Source organism: Rhincodon typus, chromosome 30, assembly GCF_021869965.1.
Source record: "Rhincodon typus isolate 14 chromosome 30, sRhiTyp1.1, whole genome shotgun sequence".
NCBI lineage: Eukaryota > Metazoa > Chordata > Chondrichthyes > Orectolobiformes > Rhincodontidae > Rhincodon > Rhincodon typus.
In genome coordinates, this window is record NC_063361.1 from 33944405 (window position 1) to 33964828 (window position 20424).

The window sequence follows — 20424 nt, forward strand, 5'->3', positions numbered from 1 at the left end:
TCTGATTTTTTTCTTCGCAGACGCTGCCAGACCTGCTGAGCTTTTCCAGCAACTTCTGGTCTTGTTCCTGATTTACAGCATTCCGCAGTTTTTTCAGTTTTTACCTTCTTCACCACCTTTTCTACCTGCGACTCAACTTTCAAGGAACTATGCACGTGCACAGCTAGGTCTCTTCGTTCGGCAACATTCCCCAGCTATGTCTGCTACAATTTATTAGGTTAATATTGTCTTCATTTCTCCAATTCTGGTCTTTTGAACATCCTTGGTTTTAATCACTCCAACCCGCATGAACGTGCTTTCAGGTGCCAAAACCCTAAGCTTTGGAATTCTCTCTTTAAACCTCTGAGCTCCTTTAAAACTCTACTTAAAACCTTCCTCCTGACTAAACATTTGACTTAACATCTCATGTTTGATCAGATTCCTGGGATGTGCCTTGGGACATTTTACCATGTTAAAAATGCAGGTTGTTCAACTTTAGTGAAATATAAATTAAAATTTGAAATTACAACCTCCATTTAAATCAATGTCTTGTTGGGGTTATAAAATTATGCTGCATTTCGACAATAGTGAAAAACTATGAATCAATTTACAAATTCCTCTCTTCATAAATACTTTTAAAAAATACTATTCAGCTATGATATGTTGATGGTTTATACAAACTAATATTTTGGGGGAAAACAATGAATACTTAAGAAAAAATATTTTCTTTAGTTCTGTACATATACTGTTTTGACCAATCAACCAGATAACAGTTCAAATTATTAATTAACAGATTCTGACCCACAGCAGTGTTCCCTACCCCCACCCAGTCAGAGTTATGGGTTCATGTGATTTTTTTTTAGAAAAAGATAATTTAATGAAATGTCTCAACCTAATAATTAGATTTTGGTGTTAAGCTAAATAACTTGGTGAGTGAAGGTAACCATTCAAGCTGAAAGTTGCACTGAAGCTCTCAATTCCTTAAGCTTCATTCACTTTTCCTGTGAATTTACTCTGTTTAGCAATGGCTTGGAACTTGCTACTTGCTACTTGCCATCTACTTTCCTACTAGCATCCGCTCTAACAGTTTGTTTTAACCAAATGCTCCTCTGTTCAGTCCAATTTATATATATACTTGGTAAGTAGCAAAGAGAAGAGAAAGTAATATAATCACTATGTGATACAGTGAAAAGGAAATAAGGAAAAATGTTTAACTTCATGAGTGTGTTTTCTTGTAGACCTCCTAACTGGAGGATTTTGATTTGCCATGATTCCATTTAAGTGCTAGATACATTTCAGTATGGCACCCATATGACCCTGACCAATGTCTGCAGGCTACCCAAGTACGTTGGGTACCCTCAATCTGCCCTCCTCAATGTTCACCACTGGTCCACTGGATTGTCATTAGTCAGTGATTTTCTTTCACCTCACGTAATTTGTGATGCTGCTATATATAGGCCAGTTGAATGTAATAAACATAATTGTTTGCATGTTTTACTAAAAAAAAATTTTCAAAGTAACACCTGAAATGTGCAATATTTTCTGAAGGTTACAAAAAGAACTATATAGCTCAATGCTCCAGTGCAGTGCTACAATTAGCACTTTGGTGACCTTCCAACATTTAGATTTAGTCCTATTGATGATGATATGGGAATAGGTTACTGCACAAAGGCAAGAAAAAGAACGAATTTCAATTAAATACGATAAATCCATAGTTCAGAAGTTAGAAATCCTGTCCTGAAAGGCTGTTGTGGGGAATGAAGTATCTATTGAGTTACACTTCCACCAAGAATGTAGCAAGCAACAAGAACATTCCTACACATCACATTACATTCCAACAGAATGATTTCTAGAGATCTGTCATACTTGTGCTTCGACACCTCTCTCCAGAATACAGAGTACATTTCAGAGCACAGATGGCCAGACCAGTAACTATTCCTTTGCAAGATTACAAGTGCACAGCTGCTTCTAATTTGCATTTGTGATCAAGTTTCTTTCATAATCATAAGACACCCCAAGGTGCTTCACAGTCAAAGAAACACTGTTGAAGTGTAGTCACTGTTTTAGAGCAGAGAAACAAGATAGTTAATTTGTGCACAGTAGGATCCCATAAATATCATGATAATGACCAGATCATCTATGTTGGTTAAGCATTGAAACATTGGCCAGCACAACACCACCTTCACAAGGGCAACAAAGGATGGTGAAGAAATGTTGGCCATCCAGCTACACCCACATCCCATGAGTGAATACAAAGAAAAACACCTGGATGAACACTCCAACCTTTCGAAGTCGTGCTGTGGGATATTTTGCTTTCATGGAGAGGGTAGATATCTCATTCACCACTCTCCACCCTCAACTGTGCAGGACTCTCTCAATACTACATACTGGCGTACGGGTTGGCATTATTCAATGCTGAACTGTCACCGAGGGCTTCCATCCTGTGGCATCAACTACTCCATTTTTATAATAATCTTGCTATTAGTCAGTGCCTCTACATGCTATGGCAGTGCTGTGATATATTTTGCAACTCTTGCTTGAATAAACAAAATTCACACAATCTAATCACAACCTCAGCCTGGTAGTCTGTGCAGATTACAGAATTGATACCATCAGCTTTTTTTGTTGAGTAAAGTGATATGGTTGCTTGGTAGGACGTGGGGTTTAAGCAAATATCCCTGGGATCTGTGGGGAAAGGTTAACATACAGGGAAGAAGTATGGGCTTGGATTCACCACCAACAGTTACTATTAAAACAGGGCCTCACTGCATCTGCACATGAGACAGGGCAGCAGAAGAGAACAGAAGTGTTTGAAATTGAAAGGGTCACAAGGATATCTGGTGTACTAACCAGTATGTTTAAGATTTAGTTTAGGTACATTGTCAGGGAGTTTTCAGCAAGATGTACTCTGCATCTATATTTCTTCGGCATTTATATTTAATCTGTACTTCATACAAAGCAGAAGCAAAATGGTTCACTTTTCCCAACTGAATGCCCACCTCGATGACAAAGCATTACCAGAAAACTTTTTTGCTGTACAAGGTAACCAAACCCCTTAAACCCATATGAATTGCACTATTAAATGCAACTATACAGTCCTATGCAAAATGATAAAGTACTTACTGGACAAGTCACCACTTTTTCTAAAAGTGTGGGTGTTGCAACTCAATGATGAATCATTTTCAAATACAATGCACTGAACAAATAACTGCTTAGAAGGAACAGCAGCAAAACTTCACTGGGAAAGATACAGCAGGGGGAGGAAAAAGGTCCTGAGTAAACTCAGCTGAATGTTGCACATTCTTTCTTTAAATTATTACATCATTGATAGGAAATCATCAATAGTAATTGGCAATAATCAATAGAACAGAATCTTCTCGAAATTTTCTGATTTTTTTTACTACAACACTGCAAGAAATAACAAAGCAATACATAACGTCATGGGTGCTAGATTAGGAAAGGTAAAATAAAATACCTTCCCAATAAAAACTGGAATGCTTGCTTTCTGGTTCATCTTTTATTCATCCTAAAGTGATGCAAACTTTAATCCCTTGGAGCACAAATGGGCCCAATTCATTTTCTGCAGTATTGCAGACAGACCTAACTAGGCTCAATCTAGGCATTAACCTAGATAATTAGCCTATTGCGTGCTCTTCTGATTATTTGAGTTAATCAGTTTCTTGGGTCCTCTTAATATCACATATTCTAAATATGAAAGTTTCTTATGAGCAAAAGCTTAGTTCTATAAGCTTCGACTGTAGACATCACAAGGTTAACACCTTTGGTGCTCATCAGAGTAGTACACAAGAGATTAAGTGAAGTAGTGTTCACAAACAGTAGGAAAAGACATGAAAATCACAACTTCCATCAACCCTCACTATCACCAGCAACAGCAGTATGCTCCCACTGAATAGGAGATTGTGCAGTCTTCCAGATAAAAAAGGATCAGTTAGCCCGCCTTATCCCTTGAAAAGACCAAGCCAATTAGTCTTCCGCGGGTTTTGCAACACTTTCCCCTTCAGGCATTTACCCAATTCCCCTGCTGAAAAATTGCAGTTGAATGTGTTTCCATCAACGTTTCACATTTTGCATCCCACTGCCTAACTTGTAAAAAAAATTCCCTGTAACTCAGCTACGCCTCTGTTAGCCTTTAATCTAAAATCTGTGCTTCTGGTTAATGATTCCCCTCCTGTTCATGAAAGAATTTTCCTATTATTCAATCAAAACCGTTCATGATTTTGAACACCGTTAACTCTTCCATTAATCTCTTCTGCTGTAAATGACCCCCAAGATTATGAATACTTTTATTGCTAAGATAGACAGTTTTCACTGGAGCACAGTTTGAACAAGAGCTGGACAATGTAAATTGCATTTATACAGCACATAAACACAATAAATGTCATATTGCTTTAGAGGCAAAACACAGATGCTGAACAGAAGAAGGACTAATGGAGGTGATTGAAGATGAAGTTTTTGAAGTCAGAGTGTTAGTGATTTAAATCCACTCCATTTCTGATTTTATTTTCTATTTTGGATTTGGCCATGAAAAACACCATCTCCCTGTGTCCTTCAGTGATTGCACACCTTGGTATCTAGGTAGGATATTGAAGTTTGCGCAAAAGGTAATGAGGACCCTATTTTAGATTATTTAATCGAACGATTCTATTCCACACCTCCACAGGATCCTCCTGCTCTTCAGAAGGTGCAGCATAACACCAGAGCAGACTTTGTTTTAGGTGTTAGCTGTCTAACAACTTTAATTAAGCAGGTACATCTTTGGGACTTTTTATTTAAATAAAACTCTCTACTGCAGCTTGGATCACTCTCATGGGTGAGACCCAACTTCTCATACCTTTGAGAGTGTCTTCCCTTGCCGCGAGATCTAGGTAAGCTTTCGGTAATGCACCTGGGAAACGCAGAGCAAACCCTGTCTGGAAATTGCTTTTAGCTACTGGACTTAGGCCTTCATAAAATCTCACTCCAGTCCTTGAAAGCAACAGAGCATCACATGAGATCTTGTTTTAAGTTTAAAATAGCAAGTGAATTGATCTGTTAATAAAAATGAACACATATAAGAAACAGTCGTAATATAATGTAACTGCAAGTAGACAAAATAGTAAAAATATCACAATTCTAAGAACTATACTAATTCTTTGCAAACAACAGTTTATTTGTTCTTGTTAAGGACTATCAAATTGGCAAGATTGAGTGGTTACTTCTCAGATTTTAAACTGTTTCCTCCATTGGGACTTCGCAAATGTCCCTGACTTAAACAGAATATAATGTTACTTTTGTATCCCAGAAGTGTTATCTGGGCTTCCTGGATTTGGAGCACCTGACCTTTCAAATTAAAAACTGAGAAACGGAAATTAAACCATCAATTACGTAGAAATGATAATGCTCATCTCAGACACCACAAGAATAAGCTGAACACAAGCATGTGAAGTTTAGTCCTTTTCTGTTTTAAAATGATATTATTCAGGAGTCAGGTATGTGTCTGGACATGTTGCTTTGCTGCCTGATCATATGATTCCCAATGATTTGCTATTTGGATATTACAAAGATGGTTAGAAGAAATACTATGAAGACAGAGTAAAGGTAACTAAAATTTTGCAGTATTAACCTAAACACCTGGGTCAACACAGACAATGACATAAATGGGAGCACATCTTCATGCCTAAATGAATTTGAAAGTGCAAGTTTGAGAGATCTAACTGCCAAGCGCTGGTTTGCTAGGCAACTCATTTACCTGCCTAATTTAGCTTTCAGCAAGACACATACAACAGTATATCTACATCACCCCTCCAGCAAAGCTCTCCTGCCAAGTGGAAAAGTCAGCTCAATCAAGGTGCCAGCCCTGCTAACCTCCCAAATCCAACAAAAACTCCAGTAGAAGACTGGAGAAGACTCCAGTAAAAGATGGGGCCACAAAGCTGAAAGACCACTAGTGTAACCATAATTAGTTCTGCACCACTCATTTCCATTGTGATTGTCCTACCAGCTCTGGCATTTGCATATGACGACTTCAATGCAATGATGAGGTGTTCAGGTGCACTGCCCAACCTTCCGAGAGGGCTCTCAGCCTGATATGGCTGTCACTCAGAACAGGCTTTTATCTTTGGGAACTCATCACCTTTAATAGGTTACGAGCAAGGAGTTAAGCAATAGGACACCGTCTCTCAGAAGGTGGCAACAAGCATGCCAAAGACATTGGTGGGCATGAAATCCCCATATGGGCCCCTAGATCCCCGTTATGAACCTAACATTGGGGTCCTCGTGCCTGCTGGAAAAACCAGTAATTGATCTTTTTCTTGCCTCCGAAATAATGAGTGACTCAGGCCTCAAGGTTCTCTCCAATTCCATACATGCTAAATTTATGTTCCTAATTTGTAGTCAACTGTATCAGATGCTCTTTGGAAGTCTTCATAGACAACATTCATACACATTCCACCATCACAATGACTCAATGATCCAAGAACATGACCACAATTACCTTCTCATCGGCAATTAGGGATCGGCACTAAATGCTTGCTTGTCACAGCCCATGAACAAATAGAAAGTAAAAAGCTCCCTCAAAAAAACCCAGATTAGTCAGACATGACCGATCTTTCACCAATCCACACCAACTCAGCGAGCATTTGGAAAATAACAGTGGTGGGTGTGTGGAGGAAACGCGAGCCAGGAAGAAACAGATAAATTCGGGCATTGGCTAAACCCGAAACACTACACGAGTAGTGTCTCCCACCTGTCGTCCTCCTCTAAACAAAAAAGACTGTGTGGAGGTTTGGTAAGGTAAGGCTTTTTTAAAAATTCTTCTTCTGGAAATCTAAAGTAGAGGGAATGGAAGCTAGGGCAGTTGCAAGCTCCTCTTGCAGGATGTAGGAGGTAAGGGTCACTGCTGGTGTCCCCTCTGACTTCACCTGCAAGAAGTGCACCCAACTCCAGCTCCTCAAAAACCGTGTTAGGGAACTGGAGCTGGAGCTGGATGAACTCCGGATCATTCGGGAGGCTGAGGGGGTGATAGAGAGGAGTTTATAGGGAGGTGGTCACACCTACGGTACAGAAAAAAGGTAGTTGGGTGACTTCAGGAAGGGAAAAGGGAATAGGCAGACAGTGCAGGGATCCCCTGTGGCTGTTCCCCTCAATAATAAGTATACCTTTTTGGATACTGTTGGGGGGGACGACCTACCGGGGAAGGCCACAGCAGACAGGTCTCTGGCACTGAGCCTGACCTGGTGGCAAAGGGAAGCGGGGACAATAGGAGAGCAATTGTAGTGGGGGATTCAATAGTAAGAGGCACAGACAGGCGGTTCTGTGGATGCGAACGAGATGAAAGGATGGTATGTTGCCTCCCGGGTGCCAGGGTCCGTGATGTCTCGTATCGTGTCTTCAAGATCCTTAAGGGGGAGGGTGAGCAACCAGCGGTCATGGTACACATTGGTACCAATGACACAGGTAGAAAAACGACTGAGAATGTGAAAAACGAGTACAGGGAGTTAGGTTGGAAGCTGAAGTCCAGGACAAGCAGGGTAGTTATCTCTCGATTACTACCAGTGCCATGTGATAACGAGGTAAGAAGTAGGGAGAGAGTGCAGCTAAACACATGGCTACAGGGCTGGTGTAGGAGGGAGGGCTTCCATTGTGTGGATAATTGGAGCACATTCTGGGGAAGGTGGGACCTGTAAAGTAAGGACAGGTTGCACCTGAACCGGAAGGGCACAAATATCCTGGGAGGGAGGTTTGCTAGAGCTGTACGGGATGGTTTAAACTAGATTGGCAGGGGGTGGGGAACCGGATTTATAATTCGGAAGATGAGGTATTCGGCCTTCCAACAGACACAACAGGGAGTGAGGTCGTTTTTAAAGAAATGCAGTCGCTGGAGCGTAATTGCGGACACCGAGATGGTTTGAAGTGTGTATACTTCAATGCTAGAAGTATTAGAAATAAAGCGGATGAACTTAGAGCATGGGTTGGTACTTGGAACTATGATGTTGTGGCCATTACAGAAACTTGGGTAACTCAGGGAGAGGAATGGTTGTTGGAAGTTCTGGGATTTAGATGCTTTAAAAGAAATAGGGAGGGTGGAAATAAAGGTGGGGAGTGGCATTGCTAGTCAGGGCGAGTATAGCAGCTACTGAAAGGCAGTTTGAGAATGATACGTCTACAGAGTCAGTTTGGGTTGAGGTCAGGAACACAGTCACTTCGTTGGGGTTTTTTTAAACAGACCCCCTAATAGTTGCAGCGAAGTAGAGGAGCAGATTGAGAGGCAGCTACTGGAAAGGTGCAGAAGTCACAGGGTTGTAAGTCATGGGTAACTTCAACTTTCCAAATGTTGACTGGAAACATTTTAGTTGTAATAGTCAAGATGGAGCAGATTTTGTCCAGTGCATTCAGGAAGGATTCCTGACACAGTATGTAGATAGACCAACACGTGGAGAGGCCACTTTGGATTTGGTGCTTGGCAACGAACCGGGCCAAGTGTTAGACCTGTTGGGAGGAGAGCATTTTGGCGGTAGCGATCATCATGGATAAGGATAGGTACATACAACAGGGTAAACTTTACAATTGTGGAAAGGGTAATTACAATTCAGTTAGGCAAGAACTGGGTAACATAAATTGGGAACAGATGCTGTCAGGGAACAGCACCACAGAAATGTGGAGATTGTTTAAGGAATGCATACTGCATGTGCTCAATACATTTGTCCCTAGCGGGCAGGGAAGATGCAGTCGAGTGAGGGAGCCACGGTTCTCGAGAGAGGTCGAACGACTGGTTAAGAGGAAGAAGGAGGCTTATGTAAGGTTTTGGAAAGGAGGAACGGAAAAGGCTCTAGAGGGATACAAGTTAGCCAAGAAGGAGCTGAAGAAAGGGCTTAGGAGAGCTACAAGGGGGTATGAGAAAACCTTGGCGGATAGGATCAAGGAAAACTCCAAGGCTTTTTACACATATGTGCAGAACAAGAGAATGGCCAGAGAAAGGGTAGGGCCGATCAAGGATTGTAAAAGGAATTTGTGCACAGAGCCTAAAGAGATAGGAGAGGTCCTTAATGATTACTTTTCTTCAGTATTCACAACTGAGAGGGACCTAGTTGTAGAGGACATTGTGAAACAGGCAGGTAGGCTAGAGGAGGTTGATGTTAGTAAAGAAGATGTACTAGGAATTCTGAGGAAGTTGAAAACAGATAAGTCCCCCAGGCCTGATGGGATTTATCCAAGGATTCTATGGGAAGCGAGGGACGAGATCGCAGGGCCTTTGGCGATGATCTTTTCGTCCTCACTGTCCATGGGTATAGTGCCGGAAGATTGGAAAGTGGCAAACGTCATTCCCTTGTTAAAAAAAGGGAACAGGGATAACCCCGGAAATTACAGGCCAGTTGGTCTTACGTCAGTGGTGGGCAAAGTATTGGAAAAGGCTCTGAGAGATAGGATTTATGATCACTTGGATAGGCACAGTTTGAATCGTGATAGTCAGCATGGATTTGAGAGGGGTAGATCATGCCTCACAAACTTTATAGAATTCTTTGAAGAGGTGACCAAACACGTGGATGAAGGCGGAGCAGTGGATGTGGTATACATGGATTTAAGTAAGGCGTTCGATAAGGTTCCCCATGGTAGGCTCATGCAGAAGGTAAGGAGGCATGGGATAGGGGGAAATGTGGCAGATTGTCTTCTAAGGGTCAGCCAATTCTGAATCCAAAGGGTGGTAGTGGACGGAAAATATTCAACATGGTGCTCAGTTACGAGTGGTGTACCACAAGGATCTGTTCTGGGTCCTCTTCTATTTGTGATTTTTGTAAATGATTTGGATGAAGGAGTGGAAGGGTGGATTAGCTAGTTCGCAGACGATACGAAGGTGGGTCACATTGTGGACAGTGTGGAGGGCTGTTCTAGGTTACAAAAGGACATTGATAGACATGGAGTGAAAGGACATGGGCTGAGAAGTGGCAGATGGAGTTTAACCCTGAAAAGTGAGAGGTGATTCATTTTGGAAGCACAAACTTGAAAGCAGAATACAGGGTTAATGGAAAGATTCTTGGCAGTGTGGAGGAGCAGAGGGATCTTAGGGTTCATGTTCACAGTTCCCTGAAAGCTGCCACCGAGGTGGATAGAGTTGTTTAGAAGGCGTATGGTGTGTTAGCTTTCATTAATAGAGGGATTGAGTTCAAGAGCCGTGAAGTTATGCTCCAGCTAAACAAAAGCCTGATTCGGCCACATCTGGTGTATTGTGTCCAGTTCTGGTCGCCTCATTACAGGTAAGATGTGGAAGTGTTAGAAAAGGTGCAGAGGAGATTTACCAGGATGTTGCCTGAAATGGAGGGAAGGTCTTACGAGGAAAGGTTGACAGAGCTAGGGCTTTTCTCTTTAGAACGATGAAGGATGAGAGGTGACTTGATAGAGGTGTACAAAATGATCAGAGGTATAGATAGAGTAGACAGCCAGAGACTTTTCCCTAGGGTGGAGGTTGCTTTTATGAGGGGACATAGTTTTAAAGTGAAAGGAGGTAGATATCGGGGAGACGTCAGAGGTAGGTTCTTTACTCAGAGTGGTAGGGGCGTGGAATGCATTGCCAGAGAGGGTAGTGGAGTCGGCCTCATTAGGGGCTTTTAAGCAGCTATTAGATAGGCATATGGATGATAGTATAAGGTAGTGGTGGAGGTTAGATAGACCTTTGATTTAGTGTAAAAGTTTGGCACAACATCATGGGCCGAAGGGCCTGTACTGTGCTGTACTGTTCTATGTCCTAGTTAATTATTCACTCAATCTCTGATTATAATTGCAGTGACTTTGCACATCTGCCTTTCAGGGGTCAGAGGTTCACTGGCTGGATCAAATATTTATTGATCATCCCTAGTGCCCTTGAGAAGGTGGTGCAAAGAATTTGAAGAGTTAGTTGCTAAATTAAAAAGCAGAACTTCCAATAATCTTAAGACTACTGCCTGAGACACAGGCAAACCGACAGAGGGTAAATAAAGTCAGGGAATGAACCGCATGGCTCAAAGACTGGTAAAGAATGGATTTCAGTTCAATGGGCACTGATACCAGTACTGGGGTAGAAAGGAGCTGTTCCAGTGTGAAGGGATTCATGTGAGCTGTGCTGGGATGAGTATCCTGGATAAATTGAGCAACTGGGGCTTTGAATTCGTGTGTGCAAGTGCTCATGGGTGGCTAGGTGGTGGGGTTGTTTGGGAGAGGGGAAATGTAAGCAGCATTGCAGCTATTTGGATCATGAAACCCAGAGAGGGACAGACCGTATAAACATAGAAAAATAACAGCAAATACGGTCAAAGGGGGGAAAAATGTTAAAAGGCAAAATTAGTGGTTCTGAAATCCTTGTAGTATTTTATCTAAATAAATGAATTAATGGTACAAATAGACATTAATGGGTATGATCTTATAGCCATTAAAAAGACAGATGGAGCTCTAACCTGGAAACTCATTATTCGGATTGTGACTTTTCGAAAAGACAGGCAAAAGGACAGGGTAGCTTTGTTACTGTGAGATGAATAAGGTATGACAGCAAGAAATCATGTGGATTAGAAGATGTAAAAATAATACAACTGGTGATAAATAAAAAGGGGAAGACGACACAGGCGAGATTAGCCTATAGGCTCTCTAGAAGTAGCTATGCTGGAAGACAGAATAAATCAGGAGATAATGAGGGCATGGAAATAAAAAAGCAGTACATTAATCACGGGCAACTTTAATCTTCATGCAAACTGGGAAAATCAAATTGGCAGAGGTAACTACAAGGAAAAATTCACATTGTATATTCAGAGCAATTCCCAGAATACGTTCTGGATCCGAACAGAGATCAGGCTATTTTGGATCTGGTAATGGGTAATGAGGCAGTTTAAGAATAAAAGATCTCCTAGGAAGCAGTAACCATAACACAGTAGAACTTAGCATTCAGATGAGCGAGAGAAACTTGGCTTGGAAATAACTGTGCTAAACTTAAAGTAAGAGTAACTAACAAGGAATGAGGGCAGAAGTAGCTGCAGTCAATTAGGAAAGGAGTTTAGCAGAAAAGACAGGCAGACATTTAAGAAAATAGTTCATGATTCAACAAAGGTATATTCCATTGACGAAGAAGAATTCGAGGAAGGAGATAACCTCCTGAATTAACCATGAATGGTTTAAGGATAGCATCAAATTGCAAGGAAAAAACAAACAATTAGGGGCGGCACGGTGGTTCAGTGGTTAGCACTGCTGCCTCACAGTGCCAGGAACCAGAGTTCGATTCCATCCTTGGACGACTGTCTGTGTGGAGTTTGCACGTTCTCCCAGTGTCTGCATGGGTTTCCTCTGGATGCTCCGGTTTCCTCCCACAGTCCAAAGATGTGCAGGCTAGGTGGATTGGCTATGTTAAATTGCCCATAGTGTTTAGGGATGTGTAGGTTAGGTGGGTTATAGGGGGAATGGGTTTGGGTGGGATGCATTGAGGGTCGGCGTGGACTTGTTGGACCAAAGGGCCTGTTTCCACACTACAGGGATTCTGTTTATGTCTATCCAATATAATAAACCAGAGGATTCGGAAAGTTTTTAAAATTAAACTTCGACGGTAAACTATCAGAAAGCGAGAAATTATAATGGGGAACCAGGAAATGGCAGAGCAGTTAAATAAATACCTTGCATCAGTCTTCAGGATAGAAGACACTAATACCATTCCAAAAATACCGAATAATCAAGGGTCAGAAGGGATAGAGGTGATAAATACAATAAATAAATAAAATTATAACTAAAGTAGTAATACTAGGGATTAAAGTACTAAAATAATGAGGCTTGATTAGTTGTTTCCTAGGATATTAAAGGAACTAGCTACAGAAATACTGAAGGCACTGATAATCTTCCAAGCATCAGATTCTCAATAAGTCTTGGAGGATTGGAAAACTGTTAATGTGACACCCTTCCTCAAAAAGGGAGGGAGACTAGAACAGGCAACTATAGACAGTTTAACATCTGTCATTGGGAAATGCTAGAGTCTATTATAAAGGACGCAGGAGCAGAGCATTTAGAAATTCATAATATAATCATGCAAAGTAAGCAAGATTTTATGATCATCAAGCATGATATTCCAAATCTATTAGAATTCTTTGAGGTGGTAACAAGCAGGATAGACAAAGGGGAATCAGTAGATGGATTAGATTTGGATTTCCAAAACGTGATTACGTTCTGCACGAGGCTACCTAATAGCCCATGGCGTTCAAGTAATATATTAGCATGTGCAGAGGACTGGATAACTAAAAGAAGACAGAAAATTGGGCTAAGGGGGGAATTTTCAGGATGTCAAACTGCAACTCTTGGAATGCCACAAGGATCAGTGCTGGGGCCACAATTAATTATAATATACGTTCATGACTTGGATGAGGTATGTGAATGCAGTATTGCCAACTTTGCAGGTGACAAAAATAGGTGGAAAAACAAATGGTGAGGATGATAAACACGAATCTACAAAGGGATATGGCCAAGTGAACTAAGTCGGTGAAAATCTGGCAGGTGGCAGATATAGAGGTTAGGGTAGATGCCTGATTACCCATTAGCTGGTTAGCCAAAGCTGGATTAAGATTCCAGAGGACAGGGTAGACGCTGAACAAAAACAAAGTTGCTGGAAAAGCTCAGCAGGTCTGGCAGTATCTGTGAAGAAAAAATCAGTTAACGTTTTGGGTCCGGTTCTAAGGAAGGGTCACCAGACCCAAAGCGTTAACTTTTTTTCACAGATGCAGCCAGACCTGCTGAGCTTTTCCAGCAACTTTGTTTTTGTTCCCGATTTACAGCATCCACAGTTCTTTTGGTTTTTATTAGGGTAAATGCTGAGGTTGTTTCTGCTTGTGGGGAAGTCCAGAACCAGAATCTCAGAGTCAGGGGTCACCCAGTTAGGCCAGAGATGAAGAGGAATTTCACCTTTCATGGTGAATCTGAAAGTCCTTACTGTGGAAAGGTATAGAAGCTGTTTTTTTAGTGTGATCGACAGATTTCTAATCAAATCCCACTAAGCCAGATGGTGGAATTTGAATTAAATAATTTTTAATAAAGTTGAAAAAAATTTGCAATTATAGGTCTGATGACGACGGTGAAATCATTGTTGATTGTCAGAAAAAGAAAACACCTGGTTCACTAATATCCGTTAGGGAAGGAAACTGCTATCCTTATTGGCCTGGTCTACATTTGATCCACAGCAAATATGGTCGACTCTTAACTGCCCTGTGGAAAATCAGGGATGGCAACAAAATGCTGGTCTAGCCAGCAATGCTCATGTTCTGTGAAGAATTTAAAAAAAAGTAAAGAAACAAGGAGTTGTAGGGAAAAGGCAGGAAAGTGGATTAACAGATCAGTCACGATCTAATTGAATTTTGGAGCAGACCTGAGAACTAAATGGCCTGCTTCTGTTCCTATGCTCTATGGTCAGCTGCTTCCTTGAACGTCTGCAGATCAGTCCGTAGTTAACTGGTTCCTCTCTTGCTCCCAACTTAAATAACCAGTAATATATCTATATTTATCGTGGCTGTAAGGCATAACCTGTTCTTTGATGTAACTGAAAATCATTTCAGAACTTCAATGGTAGCCAGATCTGAATTATTTTTATACAGTTGCCAAATTTTCATCAAGTTCAGTAGTTTGGTCAAACCAGCATATTTTGGAAATCTCAAACAAGGCTAACAGACTGGGGCTATCACGCAACAGAAAAAAACTCAAAGTTTTGAGAAGAGGAAGCTAACAAAAGCCCCTAAACAGCAACCAGAATAACGGAACAATTCCAACTCAAAGACAAATATTTGGACTGTTTGGCTATGGCTCTCCTTCACAATTGCTGAGCATTCAGCCAAATATCATCATCATAATATATCAAATTAAGGAGGAACATGATTTTGCTGAGTGAAACATATTACTTTTAAAACTTATTTCCCAAACCAAAATTAAGAAATTGATACCAAAAGTAGTCCTGGGCAAAATCTTTTCAAGTTTAACACATTCTTCCCCCCTCTTAAATTTGGCAAAACAAACACCGTATAAAAGCAATCTGAAGTATTAAAAGAACCCAAACTTACAGGACTTCGTAGATCAGCAGACAAGACTTGTTTTCCTTCAACATGATCCTTAAACCTACGCCTGGCTTCCTCTATGGTTGGCTGGTGCCCAGCTTTTCCCAACTTTCCAAGGACTAAGCCTCTCAGGAGCGCGTCTAGGTGACCTGAGACACAAATTTAAAACAGGAGTCCATTAATGGTTTTTTAAAAAAATGAACCTAACCATAGATACCCTAGCTATCCTAATATCTACTGAGATGTCAGGCATACAACATGCAAATATAGACATTACATACTAAAAATACTACATGCATATCAGCAAAATTCCGAGAGAACGCAGACACAGGGTGAGAAGAGGAAGGAAAAAATTCCATTTTTAAGTCTTACTTGGGCTGTCATCAACAGGTCAATTGACCTTGGGTCATTAAAGACATTACTCCAATCTTAAATAATGTGGCTATGTCTGGCCAGACTGACAGGTGGTATATGGCTCCTGGCTTTTCACTGAAGCACAGGAATACAACAATAATTTTTCTAATACAGCCCTCAAATTACAATGTCTGTTTTCAAAATTCACAATTGCTATAATGGAATATGAAACCACAACCTCTGGATTATCATTCCAGGAGCATACTATATCAATTACCATAAGCCACTATATAACATTTCCATATAAGTCATATTCACAAAGCACAGTAAAATGGTGGGCTGAATGTTTGAGCAGTGGCAATTGCATCTTCTGAATAGAGGGGTTGGGTCCTGGAGGTTGTAAATGCACTGGGGGAAGTATAGCTGGGAGTTAGAGAGCTAAGTATGAGGTTAGTTGAATAGTTACTCAAGAATTACACTACATATTTAATATAACAACTTTTCTTGTGTAGCTATTTTACGTAATTTCATCACAATGCTCCAAATTTCCCCAATTTAAATGGAGACTTTTGGAGGGCTCCAGGCAGAGGAGAACTGTCCAGTGAAATCTTCAATTTCATGGGCAATTCCTTTTGGAGTCTGCTATGATGGAGATTCTGCAGGGTCCACATGTGCAACTCCAACCTAAACTAGAATGAAACCGTCAGACTACCAGAAAGTCTGGGCAAATATTTGGCCTGGACTGTCACAGGTGATCAGCTTTCCTTGGCAGAGCATCACATAGCTTGTATTACAGACATACAAAAAGTCATTACAACATATGCTGCGATATTTATCAATTAAATACTGGCAGGCAAATCAAGGACAAAATCACCACAGACATGAACTTTATCACTCCCAGGAACTCTGTTCAGACTTATTCACCATAAGGAGTCATATTGTTAGTTCCAGGATTGTCAATTATAGAGTTTCTCAACAGTGCCTTGCTAATGTTCTCCAATTTCTCTGTAAAAGTCTCTTTAAATCAAACTCCACTGCATGTTTCAACAAAAATTTTATTACGGCAAAGACAAACAATTGGATTCAACAGCAAATAATTCAGTACTTTACAGTCAAAAACCTTTTGTGAAAGACTGCAATATTTTTGCAACAATTTGTTCATCATGTGTTAAACGTAGAAATTGTGAGAAGTTTGTTATGGGATGTCTCACTACACTACATCACTTGCCCTAACTATTAAGGATCAACAGTAGAATAAGACGGACATGTCACGTCTCATCACCAGTTACTCATGAATTCTGCTTTGAGTTGCACTTTTGATTAATTTTCATTAGACCTAATTTCTTGTGAATTTACTGACCAATGGCCTTCAGCTGCTTGAACCGGAGTCTGCTAAATGCCATTGTCAAAGTCCACTGCATCCTTTTCAGCTTTCCTCAAAGTACAGGTCTTTGTCCAAATGTCTAGTACGTTCTCCTAACACATCTTATTTGGCTTGGATAATAAGGTGTAAAGCTGGATGAACACAGCAGGCCAAGCAGCATCAGAGGAGCAGAAAACCTGACATTTCGGTCTGGACCCTTCTTCAGAAATTATTTGGCTTGGAGTTTATTTTATCCTTGTGCCTTTACGAACCACTTCGGACCTTTTTCTATATTAAAAAGTGTTAAACAAATTAAAGCTATTTTATAACCCATTTTATTTAGCTGTTGATTGAAAGCTTTGCTACCTTGGGCGTGAGGTTTTTGGCAGAATGAAATGGCGGCCAGAATGCTCTGTGGAAGGGTCAACAGATCTGAAACATTAAGTCTGCTTTCTCTCCACAGATGTAGCCAGGCCTGAGATTTTCCAGCAATTTTTTGTTTCTGATTTTCAGCATCCACATACTCTTTGTTTCTTTTTGATTAAATGGTCAGTCCTGTTCAATTGTGAATTAGCTTGAAATCCTTTTCATAGCCAAGACATTCATTTCCTTTCTTCATCACTGTAAGCTATTTTTATTCTTCTCCCACCTGCTGCAAAACCACTTTCCAACTCCGACTTTTAGAACCAACTTTCTACTGTTTCCAACTCACCTAAGATGAGATGTTGGCATTTTCATGTCCCACTGATTTATAACTCCAATCACTCCTGACCTACAGCAGCTCCATGCCTCACAACATGTCAAACTCTCTGTCCATAGTTAGGTCTTCCCAAAATCTTGCAAACACCTCCAGGTTTTTGCTAATCTGTACTCCTTTAGCTGTCATCCTTCCAATCCACTGTGAAGTCATCTGATGTCTAATTTCCGCTCCATGCGGCCTTTCCCTGGCTCCACTTCAAGCAACACTATTCCTGAGTCTGCTCCATGCGACTGTCTTGCTCCTCATCCTATCCAATGTAAAACTCTTATCGTCACCCGAAGCAACCCTTTTACCAGGCCTACTTCATGTACATTCAATTAGATTGTGGCTAATTAACAGCTCATCTCCATTTGTTCCCATATTCCATGATTCCCCTGTTTAACAAAGTTCTACTGATTGGAGTCTTGAAATGGCTTAACTCAAAGTAAAGCTTTTTGTGGAAGTGAGTTCCAGATTCTCTAGCCTGTTCTAGCTCTAGATTCACTAGCATGAGTGTGGAAAAGTGTTCCCCGATTTTGCTTCTAAATCACCTAGCTCTGATTTAAAGATTCTGTTTTATTTTGAATTTCCCCCACAAAAGGAAACTTATAATAACCCCAATCCTTCAATCATTTGAAACATCTTGATACTGAATACCTCGCAAATTTTAAATTTGAGAGAATACAAGCCAAGTTTACCCAATCTGTGTTTTAAGCTCGGTTTCTGTTTTGGGGAACCTGCATTGTACCTAAAACTTTTCTCTGCAGTGTCCAAAATGGAATCCAATAGTTTAAATGGGATCCGACTAAGTCTGTAAAACGGAAGCATCATTTCTTTACCTTTGACCTCCAAACCCCTTTGATTAAAAAGGGAGCATTCCATTAATCTTTTTAACTACCTTTCTGTATGTACAGTATACTATTAGAGATTTGAACTTATGAATATTTAAACCCTGGCTCCTTTATTGTTCCTAATGCCTTGCCATTATGAAAATATTCCGATCTATCATTTTTTGTTCTAAAGTGGAGACTCTCACCTTCCCATATCAAATTCTATTGTTCAAAGATTTGCACACTGTCTTAGTATATCTGCATCTTTTTGTAACTTCTGCCTACCACCTACACAATATATTTCTAAGTGACATGTTCCAAGTTAAGTATACAACTTTATTCCTTCATTCAAGCCATTAATATCTATGCTAAGAAGCTGAAGCCTGGAGAACATGTTAGCATATCGAAACCATCATAAAATAACCCCTATATCTCCACTCTCTTGGAAAAGGTAGAACAAGGAGTTTATTTTTAAACAAAGCTAACACACATCTGAATGCTGAATACCCTCCTCCTGTGCTATTACCATTTTATGATTCTACTCTATTTGATCAATCAACAATTCCCCAGTGCTTGAGAACCATCTTAAACCCATAAGGGTGCTTACCTCCATATACTTCAACATCAGTAATGTAGGCAGCAGCCTTCTCCATGTGAACATTTAATGGCGCTCCATTATTACATCAAGTCAGGCACATCTTTAGGTTCCAAATTAAACAACTTCACTGTCTCAATGGTTTCTTCTAAACTAACTTTTAGTTGGGCGTGATTACGTCAATTTTTTTGACACTGGTGATAATTTCTCTGCTGGTCGAACACAATGCTGCACCTTTTTGCAGCAAAATCATCTTTTCCACACATTTTTCTCCTTACACCTATATTTGTTCACCCAGCTGAACCAGACCACCAACCCCTTTAAGTTATAGGCATCATCACCTGTAGTCACAACATCAAAAAAAGCTTTGATCCTCATCTTTGGTTGGTGTATTACAGTATCAGTTTTTTCACTGGACTAGTAACGTTTAAAATTCTTATGCTACTATCCTATGGTCCGTGATGAATGATCATACAATTATTTTTCTAATTCTTCATATGTGCAGATCATGCACAGACAAGCCTTCTCTAATGGGAAGAATTGGGACTCTCAGACTTTCCCAATAATCAAGTTTGATCCATTAGGAAAGAATATTGAAAGCAGACATGAAGGTTCAACTTCTCCCACTGTTTCTCCAATGACCCTAATAAAACAAAGGAAGGAAGCAACTTGGTATTGCATGGCTTTCCACATGAGCATGAAGGTGACTCCAGGTTGTAATGTGAAGAAGTATTCCACATTCTTTGTAATTTGGATTCAGTTGAAATAGGAAGAATAACAACCATAGATTAAGATGGTTGCTTTAAGTAGAGGTCACATTGAAATCATTAGGGTTTAAAGTCATACCCTCATTGTGTTTTGGGTCCCAGCCAAGCTTCTGGCCAATGTTCAAGAACAGGTCAACAATAAACTCTTGCATTTCTTCATGAAAATCCGTGTGGGACATTAAGGTAGAAAGTGTCCCCAGATTGCAGCTTAAATCACTCCACACTGTGTAATTTGGCTCATTCACAAAAGCCTCCATGACTTTTAAAACTTCCACTGTGCCAATAATGCCAGCTCGAGCCTGAAAAATACAGAAAAGATAACTCAGTCGATCATTTGTTAAAGCAAAAGATTTGGTCAGCTGGCTACAGTCAATTAATTCTAACAATGGATACTGTTGCAAAATGCTTCAGGTTGAATAGTCAAATTTCCAGGAACTCAACTGAAGAAGGAACATGTACTTACATAGCATTTTTCACAACAGCAGGACATCTGAAAGGGCTTCACAGCCAAATGAAGTACCGTTAAAATGTAATCACTTCTGTAATAATTAAAGTCCAACCATAGTAAAATTAGCTATTTCCCAAATGATCAATACCAGCAGATTCCCTGGCTCTAACTAACTAATGAAAAGCTCTGATGCTTATATTGTCAGTTAACTGTGAACAGCGCCAGTTGGGGTTTAGTAAGTCGAGGATAAACGAATAATGGAACTTTAGCAAATCTGCACGAGTTTCAAATTGGTTTTGTTAATGAGAATTTGC

At 40.3% G+C, this 20424-nt stretch overlaps 1 protein-coding gene across 2 annotated transcripts in view; it reads right to left on the reverse strand.

Moving 5' to 3' along the window:
* Positions 1 to 20424, reverse strand: part of npepps (aminopeptidase puromycin sensitive) — a 139258-nt gene that overhangs the window by 27092 nt on the left and 91742 nt on the right. For both annotated transcript variants that reach the window (XM_048614467.1, XM_048614468.1), the window contains exons 16-17: positions 19742 to 19961; positions 15021 to 15163 (exon numbers count right to left, since the gene is read on the reverse strand). In XM_048614467.1, the coding sequence (XP_048470424.1) occupies positions 15021 to 15163; positions 19742 to 19961 (363 nt within the window). The remainder of the gene's footprint in view (positions 1 to 15020; positions 15164 to 19741; positions 19962 to 20424) is intronic.